The following is a 15,980-nucleotide window of genomic DNA, read 5'->3' on the forward strand; positions in this document are numbered from 1 at the left end:
TGGACATCATCACCTTTTTCTCATGTTCTTATTTCTGATCAGTCTGACTAAGACCCATCTGTCCACCTTCAGCTTTTTGACATACTTCTTGTGGTTTGAGCTCAGAGGCCAACTGAGCACCACACAGCTGCTCACTCCCCCTTCCCCCCCAGTGCTGAGAAGAAAATAAGTCATAGTTAGGATTCAAGATAGGACAGGGAGGGACAAATCACCAATTATGGTCACGGGCAAAAGACAGACTTCTTAGGGGAAGAAAAAAGGAACATAGATTTATTACAGACACTAACAACAACACTTAAGAGAGTGGGACAGTGAGAAGCACCGCCACATTTTGAGAACATCTTCCCCCCAACCCTCCCTTTTCCCGGGCTCAGCTTTGGCTGCCGTAGCCCCCTCCGCTGCTACCAAAAAAACCCCACCACTCACTCAAACCCAGGGCAATACTTTGTGAAGCTGCTACCTTTATTTAAATTTTAAATGACTTCTAATGGTCTCTTGTACCATGCAATCTACCAAGGACTACCGAAGCAATTAAATTATCGTCACTAGAGCCTGTTTTAGTCTTGTACCAAGGGGTTGGAAATCCGTCTCTGTAGGCAATGTCAGGGAGGTTGCTCTGGACAACCTGTGGCAAAAAACCCCACCGCAGCCGCCATGCCGTGGGCCTCCCCGCCTCACCCGCGCGTGGGCGGGGCCGCGGCGGCCGCGGGGGCGCGGCGGAGGGGCGCGCGCCCAGCGGCGCGGCCGGCGCTGCCCTCTCGCGGCCGCGCGCCGGCAGCGGCCGTTACTTCGCAACCGTCGCCCCTGCGCCGGCGTTCGCCCCCGCCTCAAACCGCCCCCGCGCTCCCCGCGTCTCACGGCCGCGGCGGGGTGCCGTGGCCGCCGGGCGTTTCCCTCGTGGCCTCGAGAGGGAAGGCGCTGCCTGAGGACGCTCCTGGCGGGGTGGGGGAAAAAACACCCGGGTTTTTGCCAAGGTGCTTCCAGTATGAGGAAAGCATTTGTGAAATAGTGACGGAGCCTGTTTTTTCCCCTCTCAAGAGTGAAAAAGAGTTCATCTATCTTGGATCCCACATCGGCATCCAGTGGTGAGGAGGCAGGGCTGGAAGAGGGAACTACCTGTCACTGCAGATTTCTCTGCATGCTTTTTTTTTTGTCTGCCTCTATCATTGCCTCCATCTCTGTGCCTGTCCTGATATCTTTTCTGCATTTTATATGTATGTATTTGTGAGTGGCTGTACTACTCTTTGTGCGGATGTCCGTCCTTGTGTGTATCTGTCATAATAATATTGCGTGTGAATAATCATCTGTGCACTGATAGCCTGTAGAAACTTCCATTTGTCTTAGACATCCTTATACCGCTATGAAGAAACACACCTTTGTGTCTGTCCTGGTTTAGAGAAGCTGATGCCCTGCTCTTTCTTTCTGTGGGCATCTGTCTGTCTCTGCTTTTGTGACAAGGCAGACACTCAGTGCTCTTAGGGAAACCATGTACACACATGCTGGTATCCCCTGTAGCTTTTCCTGCGCTTAAAGGTAATTACTGGTTCAACATTTCTGTATTGAAGGCGTCACAGCAGGGGTGATCTTGCAGTGAAGGTGCTCCATTTTGTTTGTGGTCTCAGCTATACTTCACATACCTTTTACAGATGGAAAATGTCATAGCCAGGTTACCTGTGGTGTAGCTCACAGCCCAAGCATTTGTATGACATTATGTTAACAGGTCAAAAATGAACAAGAGAGCTAGAGCTTGGGCAAGGTCACAGAAACTGGATTTGATTTAATGTACATTTCTATTGGCCTCACCTGTCAGTCACAGAAAGGTAACAGACCTGCTGAACGCCTGCATCACCGTATCCCTCCACAGACACTGTGTGACACTTGGAGCAGTGGGGTGGACTCTCCCCACTGAAAAGTGTGATCAGCAGTATCACCATTCTTGTCCGCTTGTGGGACAGACTGGCTTGAGGGTCTGGTGACTGGAGGGGTGACTTGCCAGCACATGAAAGTTTTCAGCAGGCAGAATAAACCTTTTTTTCCTCCCACTTCCATCCTGGTTATGTCTGCCTTGATTTAAGGAATTTTTAATTGAAATTATGGGAAGGAACAGCTCCTACAGGGAACAAACATTTTCACACATCAAGCGAATTTCAAACCAACCTTCACTGCTGCTGTCCATCACTTAGCTTCTGTCTCCCTCAAGATTTTGTTAGTACCCAAGTGTCAAAAGAGTGTGTTGAAACAGGAGAAGAAACTCAACAGTAGCATTACCTGTAAATTCTCCAGGGAAATATTCTTGTACACTTAGATGCTTCCTCTTGAAACTTGTTTCTGCAATACGCCAAAATAAATTTATATATTTTTAACAGTTGCTTCATTTAAAATCTTACTTATTCCCTCTGTTTCTCTATGTGTCTGTCTCAGTCCTTTGCCCATTCTACCTTGCAAGGTATCCAGATATGTAGAAAAAAATAACATTTTCTCATTCATTGAGAAAATTTCACAGGAAATGTGAATTGTTCAGATATTTATTGATTTAGAAATATGTTCTTTTGGCAGCCACTAGGAAAATAGAGGTTTTAAAATCTTAGAAGATTCAAATATGGGTATCCTCCCACTAAGTATTTAGTATATAAAACTTAAATATATATTTACTAAAGAATACAGTTCAGGTAATTAAAATCGGCTTCCCAGTTTGAAATGAGCACCTGCTTTGTGATGTTAACATATGTTTCTCTGGAAGTTATCAACAGGAAAGAAAAGCCTGGAAAACAGCCACACTGATTGTGCCTGATGGCTTCTGAAGCTGTTTTATGACCAACAGAGATCAGACTTTGATCAATAAATCTGTCTCTGTTTTTACTGTAGGATGAAAAAAGTTTGCAGTGCCAAAGCTGAAAGGCACATTTTTTTCCATTATTCAACATTTTTTTTTTCCTTATTGGTGACAGTAAAGGAATTTTGTAGAGATGCAATACATTTCATAAATTAGTTCCCATTGGCGGTATTGTTGACTCCTGGACAACTAACTGGGCATGTTCTGATATTCCCTTTGTAGAAGATGCTTAATAAACATCAGTGTGGCAGCATGAAAAGAGTAAACATGGTTGCTGAACTGTTTTGTTTCAGTCTGTGGAGGGAAATGAGCCAAAAGAACTTCAGATAGCAGTTAGGGTCTGACTGGTAAGCACTGCTGTGAGACAGTGGTATTTGCCTGACAGCCAAGGAAGAAAGGAAAAAAAATAATCTGATGCAGTATATATTGCTTTTTGGATTGAAGCACAGCATTCAGGCATACATATGGCAAACTAGCTTACTCCTTGGGGATACACCCTCATTTTCTGTGAATTGTTCAGGCTTATGGGTCCCCTAGATCTTCTCTCACTTGTGAAAGATGCTGAAAGATTTTTAAAGAAATATATCCTACAGACATAAAGAAGCAAACTCTAGGAACTGCTCCTGGGAGGAGATGAACATAAATGCAGGAGTAGGGTAGCTGTATCCCGTGCATGTGATCAGCATGAGGTGGCAGAAAGGCAAAGTTTTCTGCCACTGAGCTTATGAGAAGTGTAAATGTAGGAAGAATGTGGCTGCTTGTTTTTCCAGAGATCACCCTCAAGATGCAGATTCTTCCTTAACTAGAGGCAGTAAAATTGACTATTTTACTTTCAGAATTGCTGGCATAGAAACTAAGTAAAGGGATTTAGGGATAAAATTAATTCAGTGATTGTTTTGTCTGGGGCAGAATGATGAAGGGGAAAGAAGCCCTGATTTAGGAGTGCTGGAAATAGGGAATACAAAGAATCAGGGAAGTGTGTGTTTTTCCTTTATTCTTTGTGTCACTTTTTCAAACCAAATATCTGATTGTACAAAAGTGTGCACCCACCACAGTTCTAGAGCAAACAGAAGCCTGAATTTTGTAAAGAGAAGAAAACGCAGAAAAGACCCCTGTGCTCAGCAGGGTCATCTGTTCAAGTTTGATATTCAGAGTCTGTTGAATATGGGGAAATATGCCTTGCTGGGGTGGATTATGGCCTTGTCAGGATCCCCCCACTACAGCTTCAAAATATTCCTTCGGATGAATAGGCAATGGTGAAGACAGTAAGAAATTGGATGGGCCTCAGGAGTGGGATTTAGTCTCCAGTCTTATGTCATTTTAGTGCTATCTCTCCAGGCTGCCAGATGCTGCTCTTGAAAGCTGCAAACCTACGGGGGAGGTGAGCATCAGAACCAAGACCAAACTCCTGGGTTCAACCTGGATCCTGGCGATATGTATGTGCAGACTGTAGCTGGTGACTGTGCATCTATAGATGTTTGTTTTCGTCTGCAGTGGGCTTTGTCTGGTGTCAGGAATGCTTCCTTTGGTGTTATGAGAATTCCACAGACAGTGAGATGTTAAGATAAGAAACAATGAGTCCAGAAGCATAATTTCACAGGAAATTTGTACTCAGGCTGCAAAATGTTTATGTCCCATAATAGGGAAAAGGAAAAATAATCAGCATTTTCATTTTATAGTAGAACTAAACACTCATCAGAAAATATTACGTGCTTGCTTCAATATTATTGCCAGTTTTTCATATTGCCTAGCAGAAATTAAGGGTACAGTTTCAAGGCTGGCTTAAGCCAGTCCTGGCAGTGTGTCACCACAGAGGGGGGGGCAGGTCCTCCCTCCCACACTGCTGCCCACTCCTGTAACAACTGGATGAACAGTTGCTGATGGTGAAGCAAGGGTAGCAAGTACTAGTGTACTGCAGGGATGAAGGGGAGGACAGTGTGTCAGCAGTAGCCTGATTTAAGCTGGTTGTAAAACCCCAGGGTGAGAGTCCATCTCAATAGAGCACCATGCAAAAATCTTGGACAGATTTTGAGCTGACCTGTGTTTTTTGCTGGCTTTTGAATTCTTTTCTGTTTTAGTACTTCGCAGTCCTTGTGTGCCCACTTTGTTACCTCAGACTATTTGGGACAGTGATAAAGAGCAGGACTGTAAGAGCTGTGTCCCTCTGCAAGTGTTAAATTAAGCACTTACCTGTTCTGAGATCTGCAAACAGGAATTATAATGCTGTCTCTGCTTTCCTCTCACTTAATCTTGTTAGGAAATGTGAATGGACACCTTATTTTGGAAACTTGGTTCATCATTTGTGTTAATATAAGCAGGACAAAGTGTCCTTAATTATGACTAGTATTTTTGCGAGTCACCACAATGTAAATGGTAAGTGCTATGCACTGAGTCTGTTACCATAGAAAAGCAAAATGCTGCCTATTATTATGCTGCAGTATTGCATTCACACTCTCACAGTCACTGCTCTGGTTAATCTGCTTTCTATGATTTGATGGTTGTTTATCAGAAACGAGTGCCTCTTTAGGAGATTCTTGGGAATGTTTTTTCCCTTATGTTTCATTCTCTGATTAGGAGAATAAAAAAATACATGCCAGGTAAACCTACACTCCCCATTCCACATTGCATCTCTTCTCACTGCAGCTGATTTACAGGTTGTTAAGTACTAGTGCATTATGGTGTTTCAGCTCCTTGTGTTTAAAATGGCCTCTAGATGTGCTCAGATTTTTTTCAAAATTCCAGCCTCTGAAACATCTCTTAATCTGTGGCATTTTTCTGTTCTTGTTTTTATAATAGCTGTTGTCAATTTGCTTTGCTTTCTGATCTGTGGCAGAGAGGGGTCTGTGTTTCCAGACTGTAATTACATGAAACTATGTTTTATTTTGCTCACTACAAGAAGACATCTCATTTTTTTTGATACTAGGTGGTGTACTTACCTTTGTTTCTTTTGCTTGCTTGGTTTGTAAACTCTTCCACTGAGTTTACACACTGTTACTGTGCACTGGGTTTTGTCCTTGAAAGATAAGTGTTACAAACTTTTCATGGACTACAGAGAAGGAATAATTTAAAAAAAAAAATTAATGATATCAAAGAGACAATGTTATGTGTTTAAACACAAGGACCTATAATTGACTCACCCAATATAAGCAAAGTGTAGTATCTTGTCTTTATTCTTCTGCAAAGATGGATTGTTTTAGAATTTATTACTGACAAATGCATAGGAGATTAACCTGTTTTCTTAATGGTAATCTATAACGATATTATAATCTGCTCTGTGTAATGCTCTTTTACCCAGAGGAAATGAAAACAACTCTGGTATGAAGAAACCCTATTGCAGTGGGTGACATCTAGTTGCCCTCACTGATATTACACAGCCGTTAATGGCAGCATTCACCATTTCGCTCTGCAGGAGTCCCTCCTGAAGACCGTGCGTGTGTGGGCTAGACAATTAGTTTCTGGAAATATGCCATAGCCAAGGACAGAGGGGTAGCGCTTAGATTTTCAGTGTGCTTAGGCAAGGCCCCTCAACGCAATATTTAGTGTTATGACATCAACAGTGTGAAGGTGGTGGAGTATGTCTGTGCATCCAGGTCTTTTTTTTCCCTTTGACTAAAGCTGATTTAGTGGGGGCAGTCAAAGCATCACTGAGAATGTTTTGGAAATCCTCCATGGAGCAGTCTTCTCTGCGCTGCAGCTTAGTGGTAAAGTTTTTGCTACAGCTAGGAATAATAAAACAGCGGGGTGCTGATAGCTGAATGAAAACAACATCTAATTGCCTCTTTCTATGTTACAGACTCCCCTCTTGGCTGATGTGCCTTCTGGAGGGAGGGACATCCATATGCAGCTTGGCCAGGGGCATGGCAGTCATTCTGCAAAGCCAACTTGTTTGTCTTTGCCATATCCCTGAAGCAGGGGTTCTAAGCACTTTTCCAGCTGGGAAACAAATACACAAAGCAATTTTCACTTATTTATTTTTAATGGAGTCTTTTGACTTCCTTGAGGTCAGCATACAAAGTCAACACATTTATGCATTAGCATGACATGATCTAACCTCAGGTCCCCTTCAGAGCTCCTGGTGGATAACCTCAGCAGCTGGAAGATCCTCTCCTTCCCAATTCTGTGTTTCCTGCTTAGTGAGGATAACAGCTAGCAGTTTCAGTTAAGGATGATGTTAATGTCTAAAATATGGCTTACCCAAAAGTCTCTGGAAACAGTGGATGATTACTATTAGCAGAGAAGACAGTATATACATGTTGCGATTCCTTTGTAGTTGAGGAAGACTGTTGGAAATGAGTTAACACTGATGAATGTGCAGATAGGTGAACATGCAGAAATGTGGTAACACATTTACCATGCCACCTGCAGTGTAGTTAGCTTCTTATCTGATTTGCTACTGTTGGGCCTGTGCTTGGGTGGCAAAAGAAGAGAATCCAAAGGCTCTTGGATCTTTTCTTATATGTAATTTAATCAGATGTGCTGATATTTTAATAGATGTAGGCTGGATGAGACTATACAAGTTAACCTGACTGGCTCAGGAACATGTATTATCTCCACCTGGAATAATTCTCATTAGAGTTATTTATCTTCCCTTTTCCCGCCAAATGGCGGTGCAAATTAATGCAACCTGTTAAAGGTCTTATTAACTACAGCTTACATTTATCTCTTATCTAGAGACTTCACCCTGGGACTACACCAGACCTGATGGAAATGCTATCTGGCTATCTCTAGGTCAGGCTGCAAATGATCTTTCATAAGTTTGCTGAACAGGAAAGGATTAAACTATGAATTATATAGAATGGGATGGGTAATAGGGTTGAAAGCCTTTGATCTAGTCCACCAAATTCAATCTAACACTGTTAAAGTTTTATGCGTGGATTGAGAGGGAGTTTTTTATTTTATTTTTTTTTAGAGTCACAGGCAGACAGCTGTTCAACTCCAAATGGAAAAAAATAGTGGGAATTAGCTGTCATTTGGTAACCTCCACCTGGAAGTAATTTTTATCTGAGAATTATTTCTTAGCCCAAATGAATTTAGTTGGAAATCTCAGGGAACTTCTGAGGAGGCATATGCACACTTCACAGAATTATTATCTCAGTGTGCCTGGGTGTTAACAGTCTTGGCAAACACAGTGTTGGTTTTTTTTTCATTCCTCTGTTTGTTTGTCTTATTTAGGAAGAGGTCTACTGTTGGGAGACCTGCATTCCTTCTACATCTGTTAGATAGGGCTTGGGTATTTCCATTTCCCTAACTTTCAATCTAGTATCTCTTATTTTCTAGATAAAGAAAAATAAACATGTGCTTTTGACTTTAATAATTTCTGAACTTGCTGATGGTTTAAAAAGGATAAATTTGACTGTGTCAGCTAATAAGGTGTGTCCAGTATTGCCCAGTTTTAAGCCCACAAGAAATCTTATCACCTTTCATAGGAGAAGCAGGTATGCTCAAGTTATTGCTTAAGCAGCATTTTGTTAATAAAATGTTTTGCTATTCAATCTGCTATTGAACAGTTAGGGCAGGCTAAATTAAATAAAGATAAAATTAGAGGTGGTTGAAGGATACTGGATCTTAGACATGCACATACCTTATAAATTTAGGGTAAATTAAATATCTGCAGAGCTTAGTAAAATAAAAAAGATTGTTGGTATTTCCAAATGTTATGGGGAAATACTGAAACAAGATTTAATTTTTAGTTTGGACTTGTTCCATGATATTGTGCTGTCCAAAAGTAGTTCCGTGTCTACAGACAAAATGCTACTGCAGATCACAGCAACAGAAAGGATGTTAATGGTTGGGAAGACAATACAGTGTAGCCTGTTAATGAAAGCTTGATCTGTACAGAAATTTATTTTGAGCAGATACACGCATATCTAGAAAGCAAGATTAATTTAGAGACCTTTGTCATTAAAGCAGATTTTTGTATGGTTTTGTGTGGGATTTAAGGGGGATTAAATGTTTGACATCACTTTGCCTGCACAGACTATGTTGAAGAGGTTACTGAGCGGGTGGTGGAGAATTCAAATATGCGCCTATGCTGAAAGAGTGGAAGCAATGGATCAGACTGCAGCCTGGCCAAACAAACTGCTGTATCTACTGCGTTTCTAAAAGCAAGGTGCTTCTGGTTTGGCAGCAGATGCCGCAGAGATGTAGAGCTGAAGGAATTTTTAGGATTTGCCAAAATACAAGGGGAACTCATTGAGGACATCAAAACTGGGATGACCCTGTCTTCTGTCTTCAGTGATGCCTTGCTTCACGTGCATCCTTTGTATGCTATGCTGTTTCTAAACAGTAGAAACACTAGTAATAAAAATTCAGCAAGGTGGATTGGCTGATCAGGTGCATTTCTCTTTTGGAAGAGATGGTCCTGGTCATGAAACTTCTGTTCCTCACCTGCCTGTGGCCAACAGCAGTGCTACACAGTTTTCAAAGTCAGCATCACCATTCTCATCATCGGCAACAATTCTCATTCTTAAAAAAGCATAACAGGTAAGCAATACACTCTTTCTGTCTGTACTCATCTGATAAAATTCATGCTGTCAGTAACTGTTCAATGCACTCTTTTTGTTCACTGTCTGGTTTGGCTAGTTTCTGGATTTATAGTATGCATAGTATTGATAGAGTTCTCCCAAAAGAGAAATGGTGAACTATTAATTAACTTTTCGTAACCAGACTTTTCATATTGTGATTTCATTAATGCCTCATATATATGCAGGTATGTACACACTCACAACCCCACACAGCTCTTTTAACTCGTGTGATACCAGACTACTATTGTGATGTACCAAGCATTCTTGCCCTCTCACTCCCATTACAAGAAGTAGAAATGCCCTCCAAAGTTCTATGCCAATATTATAAAGTGATTTCCTCTACCTAAACAGGAGAATAGCTACACTATCAAGATACAAAAGACATTTTAATAGCACTAAATCAAGTGAATTGTACCTTATTTGTAGTGATGATACAGTGTGTTCCCTTTCTGGAATATACTTATGCTTTTAGACATTGAAGATTGTCTCTGTTCTTAGTCTTTCCATTCAAGTAGCTGGTTTAAAATGAACAATTATACAAAAGTTTTTACATGTAAGTTTCTGTCCAAAGTGTTAGTGCTTTTTCCCACAAATGCAATCTCACATCTGCCATGAAAGGTGTTTGAATGTGTTTCCAGATTAATCTAATAGTATGCAATGACTGTCAGTGATAATCCAAAACTCTGTTAGATGGGAGGCAGGAGGAATTGTAATAAGTATCTCTATTTAAGGAAGGAGAAGGCATACAGCTGTTACATTTTTCTGTGTGCTTCACCTCCTATTAAAATGAGCAGGGGAGATCATAGTTTATTCATACAATATCACATATTGAGGAAAAGTAACATAAGTGGACTCCTCTAATGCGTTTAAGCTGTTTTTTCAAGTGACATGCTTTGTAGCAGGTGTACAGCTGTTTACCTTCACTTCTTATGTGATAATCCAGCAGTGACATATGCCTGAATCCCACATGTCTTGGTAAAAGCATGTTTAAGCAACACAAGGCAACTGAACATACCCCAGTGACACAATGGAGCTGCCTGGAGATGCTATATCACTCAGTACCTCTGGATTTCAATTCAAGGTCATAGGTTCCAGTTTGGTCTAAGCCAAAAGCTCATGAAAAGAATGGCATTCAGCAGACTGTTGCAAACTCACTGAGAGTTTTGGAGTGAGTGCTGGTGTACAATTATTTGTAATAACAAAGCAAAGTAAACAGAACTAGCCCTAATATCAACATAAGGTCTAATCTGGTGTTCTGCTAGTGTCAGGAAGCAGTTAAGAATCAAATGGAAACAGAATAAAATATCTTCTTATTGCTGTAGTGGTAAGGAAGGTCTATTTTAAGCTCGGCTGATACACTTTTGTCAGTGGTAAAAGGGAAGCGTATGCTGCTGTTGTTTGCATTTATCCTGTTCTGCAGTAGCTGAGAGGAGTTTCTTCATCACTGACATAAAAAAAAAAAAATCACAAAGTGGGAGAGAAGCCTGGTGGTAGGAGACCGCATATTCTGTATCATCCTGCTGAACATCCTTTGCTGACTTCATGCCACTGGGCAGCAGTAACAGTACTAGCACAGTCAGGGATCTTTACTAATACATACAAACGGATCCATATGACAATCCTGTGAGACAGGCAGAAGTGTGTTAACAGGGAGGAAGAATAGTAACAAGGAGGAATGCCACAACTGCATTCTTAGCTGATGCTGACTGGTATAGCAGTTTTTCTTTATGCAAGGCAATGCTTTGGCCTTCCATGTCTTCATTTCCTAGGTCCTAGTGATTTAGAACTGGAAAGATGACTGCAGGATCGAAGCCACAGAAGATCCCAAAGCTTAACAGCTACAAATCAGCTTTTCTGGGGAAAGGATCCAAATATGTTTAATTTCTCTTTCTTTGATTCTCTGGTTTTGCTCTAAAGGCAGCATTATCCTCCAGTACATTGCAACAGGGTCTGACTTTCCACCAGCCTCTTTTTCTTTCTGGGGAAAAATCTTTCAGCCAGCACTAGGGTTATTAGGGACACAGCTGACAGATGGCCTTGGTTAAATGGGTGGCCTTTTAAAAAGAATCCCATGTGAAAATGTTACTTAACCTACAAGTTCCACTGTTTTAATAGAGTAACCCAATTCTCTCTCCAAAGCTATTTGTCTGCATTCTCTTGCAAAGAAGATTTTAAAGCATTAACCAAAAGTACATGAGAAAGAGATTATTCTCATGGTCCATTTCCTACAGCAAAGTACAAAACATTTGACTGTCAAAATATTAGGCTTTTTGACCGTACATGTTGCTGATGCTACTGAACATTCTAAAGAAATGCATTTTTATGTGAGCATGAGAGAACTGTACAATTTTGATTATTACATTTATCTGGGCTTCAAGATTTGATAAACGTGTTAAAATGTTTAAGAGATCACACTACTGTACAATTCCACAAACTCTCCTGGGAATAAGATTTCTGTAACTTCTACCTTTTGGATGCCTTTGATTTGATGGTAGCTGGAGTATCTTGGGGACATAGCACTGGACGAAGCTTATGGCCATTAAATCTGAGGTATTCTTTTCATAAAAGGGTTCTTCATAGTATTCTTTTCATAAACTTACCTAGTTTAATTTTGAATATGATGAGAATTTTTTTCCCACTACCCTCATACTACAGCAATAAGGGAAGTGTGTTTTCTTGGATACTAAATTAGTTTAACTGAAATCAAAACCTCTCCTAACTATCCTCCCTAAGACGTGAGTTTCAGATTTTTCAAAATCTGTCATGATGAGAATGGTGCTGAAAATGTGCTTATATGTCCCTGAATAAGTAGAGGTGCTTCCAGATTTCACTCCTACCAGGAACTTTTACTGTATCATTAGTTATGCAGGGCATTAAAACAGAAGAACAGCCACACAGGATCTTACCAAAGGTCCATATACTATAGTGATGTGTTTCCAACAAGGTCTGTAAGCACAAGTTTGGAAGAACAAGGACAGGGCAAATAAACAAGATATTTCCCCCTAATATACCCACCCATATCCACTCACAAGATTTCCTTCAGAGACTTCCTGCGTTGGATGTAATTTCTGCAGATTTAGTGACCTTCAGTGGATTTCTTTTCCATGAACTTGTCTGATTCCTCCTTGAACCAGCATAAACTTTTGATAACCTGGTAAGTTAAAGACAACCAGATGGGGTACTAACCACATCAATCCCATTAATGGGCAGTTATGGAACTACACTGATGGCATTATGTGGTTAAATGCTTTAACAAAAAACAATCCAAGTACCCTTGAGCAGACCTTTGACCTTTATTTTCTATTAGGCATTCAGGGTCAGGTACGAGCAGCTAAATTTGTCTTTAAAAGCCTGCCACATACTTGTCCATTGTTAAAGAATTCTGAATTAGTTGCTTTGGTTTTGTAGGCAAAACAGCTCTTGGGAGCAGTGACTAACTGCTTTTTGGGAGCTCTGTCAGATACCAAGGCATCAAGCCATGAGTCCATGTAACAGTATTGGGTAGTGAAGTGTCCAAAGAGTGTACTCTCTTTTTTTCATCCAAAGAGCTAGTGCTGCTATTAACTTCCTATATAAGTACCAGCAGGTGTGTCTTTCCTATGTGATCGGAAACACTTCAAGTGCTTTTTATGATCTCTGTTGGAATTTAATTACAGATTACCATTTCATTTGCATAATGTAAAATGTTGCCTGGAATACAGCTGTGGAAAGCAGAGCTATTATAACTGGAAGCAGTAGTTTCTTGAGCATGTGCCTCACTGAGACCAACAAACTCGTATTTATCATTGCCCAGATCTATGCCAATACCAAGCCATCTGTCAGAGTTCCCTTTATTACTACTATCCCAGGCAGGTGAAGAGTCGTTTCCTTTCCTTATGTGCATGTATCTGCTAGTACCTGCATCTGCTGATGATTTCACAAAAATTTCTTGGTAGAAAGGGTTGTTGAGCATTGGAACAGACGTACCAGGGAAGTTGCTGAGTCACCATCCCTGGAGATATTTAAAAGACATGTAGATGTGGTGCTTAGGAACATTGCTTAGGGCTGGACTTGGCAGTGTTAGGTTAATGGTTGGACTTGATGATCTTAAAGGTCTTTTCCAACCTAAACTATTCGACGATTCTGTTATTCTGTGTGGGCTTTTCCTCTCAAACAACACAGCCTGACATCTGCCATATAATGAATGTGCAGAATCAATGACTGCAATTAGAGTCCTAGATTATGGTGCACTGGCCAAAGCTGTGTGATAATGAGACCAGGGTGCCAGGCCACTGAAATATAATCTGTGTCTTTGCTGTGCTTCTGTGAGAATGAAAAGTGTACCTTGACTGATCTTGGGAAGATCTTCTGAGACCTAGGCTAGTTAGATCCGTCTCTTCTGCTTTTTGATGGAGCTGGTGCCATGGGAAGGAGCACTCAAGAAAACATCTTCTGATGATTTCACAATGCTGTAGTGCTGATCAGTAGTTAGGTATGGGTCTAGGATTTTTTGGGAGTAAACAAATACATACATGCGATTCCCTTTGAATCAGCAGTTAAATAGCTGTAAGGCTGCAGTAAGGACAACTTAGTACTGTAACTCTTAGCCAAAGAGCAACATCTGGAGTCCAGATGCAGATGTTAAAGGAATATCTGCCAGAGAACACTTCTTAGCCTTGGGTGGAGGAAGCAGTCAAGAAGGACAAAAAATATGAAACAGAAGTGTATTACTTTTTAATTGTCTAAGAAATTTTAATGGAATTTTTCTAAGTTTTGCTACCTTTACACATGTAGTGTTACCAGGGTCCATGAAATTAATTCCAAGTACCATGAGCATATATCTCTGTAGGCAAGCCTATTTTCCTTTACAGTAAAAAAATATATTTTGCCAAAGGAAGGTACTGAAGAAAAGATGTAGAATGTTTGCAATGACAGTGCTATTCTGACCCCTGCAAGGTCTTGCCTAGCTTGAACAACCACTTTTGATAGCAGCTGGAAATAATTATAGATACTCTACCATTTGTATATAAAACATGAGCTTGAAGAGTCTGTTCAAGTAAGTGGGCACAAAAGATCTTTTCATATGGGCAGCATTTCTGTTTATTTTGCCCTCATCCAGAAAAACAGATGGAATATCAAAATCCGGTAACATCTCTTCTCAGTTTCTCATAAAGAAAAGAATTCCTGCTCTGGTAATTTACGTTTTGCCTCTCATGACGAGGGAGTCTTCCTCAGTTACATACTTGCTTCCAGTAAGAAGTGGTAATAGATATATCATAGTTTTAGCTTGCTTCTTCCTGTAAAATCATCGGAGCATCAAAAAGCTATTTTCTTTGGCGTATCCAGTGACAAATAACTTAATGCTTCCAAACTGTTAGCTGTGTCATGGCATTCTGAATATAATTTGTCATTTTCCCTTATACTGGTTCCCAAACAGCAGAATTCCCTCGTATACCTATTGCAGAGCATTGCAGGAGTTCAGATCTACTGCCCATTCTACTCTGATACAGGCTTGCTCTGAGGTGATTTTAATTCTCTAAAGCATGGGGTTTCATTTTAGCATCCACATAATTTCCATACTTAGAAAACTAAAGTCTGTATTTGAAATGGCTGATGGGCATTCTGACTGCCTGATAATTTGGTTCAGACAACACTGCCAGAGACATTCAAGAATACTAAGGTAAATTAATTTGTTCAAGCCCAACAGTTCTGAATAGACCAGCAGTCACTTCAGCATTCCTGTAACATAGCATTTTTAAAAGTAATTTCTTGGGCTTTATTATTAAGAAAAAAAAGGGGGGGAAAGAGATTAAAAAAAAAAAGGCAAATACAGATGCATATCTTATCCTAAGGTATTCCATACCTTTTCTTAAGCAGTGTTTGACTACAGGGCAAATCTTCAGAACAGATTTATATCATTCAGTCTAAAGTAATAATTAGAGTTGCTGGCAGCAAAGCCCCAGAGAATCACAGAAGGCATGAAAGAAATCATGTCTAGGGAGAGTCCCTTGCCTGTGGCAAAGCATCTGTATTTAAGTCTTTCTTACAGATATGTCTAACCTGTTCTTATGTAGCCCAAGTAAAAGGAGTCTGTCTCAGAACCTGCCCAAGGAATATGTTCCCATGTTTCACTATTCTCACCATCAGAAAGGTGTTCCTAATGTGTACCATACATACATCTCTAGTTGCCACTGCTTATCCTACTGGGGAGTGAGCATGGAGCAAAGGGCCCTGTAAAAGCTCATGGTGTGTTCTGGAGACTGTGATGTGTTCCCTCAGCCTTCTTCCTCTAAATTAAACTATGCAGGTTCTTAGAATTTTCCCGTACCTTTCCTAAACTGGGGCCCCAAAGCTAGGCATAATTCTGAAGCAAGGTACGGCTAGTTCTGTTATTACTAAAGAAGAACATGAAACAAAGAGTGGAAACTTGAGGAGACATCATAGCATCTTCTTATAGCAGAACCAAATAATGTAATGGATTCTTTCTAAAGCCTGTGTCCCCCAGCAGCCAGATCTGACTGTAGATCCTGTCTGTGTTTTAACACAAAACTTTTATAGTATGGGCATGTACCAGACATCTCTGCTCTCTGTGCTGTGGTTTCTGTTTATAGGAAAAATGGAAAAGGAGTCTGCATTGTGATGGG

At 40.6% G+C, this 15,980-nt stretch overlaps 1 protein-coding gene across 3 annotated transcripts in view; it reads left to right on the top strand.

Moving 5' to 3' along the window:
* Positions 1-844: 844 nt before the first annotated feature.
* The window catches only part of GABRR3 (gamma-aminobutyric acid type A receptor subunit rho3), a 41,252-nt gene continuing 26,116 nt past the window's right edge, over positions 845-15,980 (top strand). For 2 of the 3 annotated variants that reach the window (XM_032988274.2, XM_032988273.2), the window contains exons 1-2: positions 845-1,085; positions 8,810-9,316. In XM_032988274.2, coding sequence (XP_032844165.1) covers positions 9,189-9,316 — 128 coding nt within the window. In that variant the 5' untranslated portion in view covers positions 845-1,085; positions 8,810-9,188. Of the gene's footprint in view, positions 1,086-4,196; positions 4,215-8,809; positions 9,317-15,980 lie in introns of those variants that run through there. The other variant, XM_009965999.2, reaches the window with a different exon arrangement.

Source organism: Tyto alba, unplaced genomic scaffold, assembly GCF_018691265.1.
Source record: "Tyto alba isolate M040663 unplaced genomic scaffold, T.alba_DEE_v4.0 Super-Scaffold_14, whole genome shotgun sequence".
Taxonomy (NCBI): Eukaryota; Metazoa; Chordata; class Aves; order Strigiformes; family Tytonidae; genus Tyto; species Tyto alba.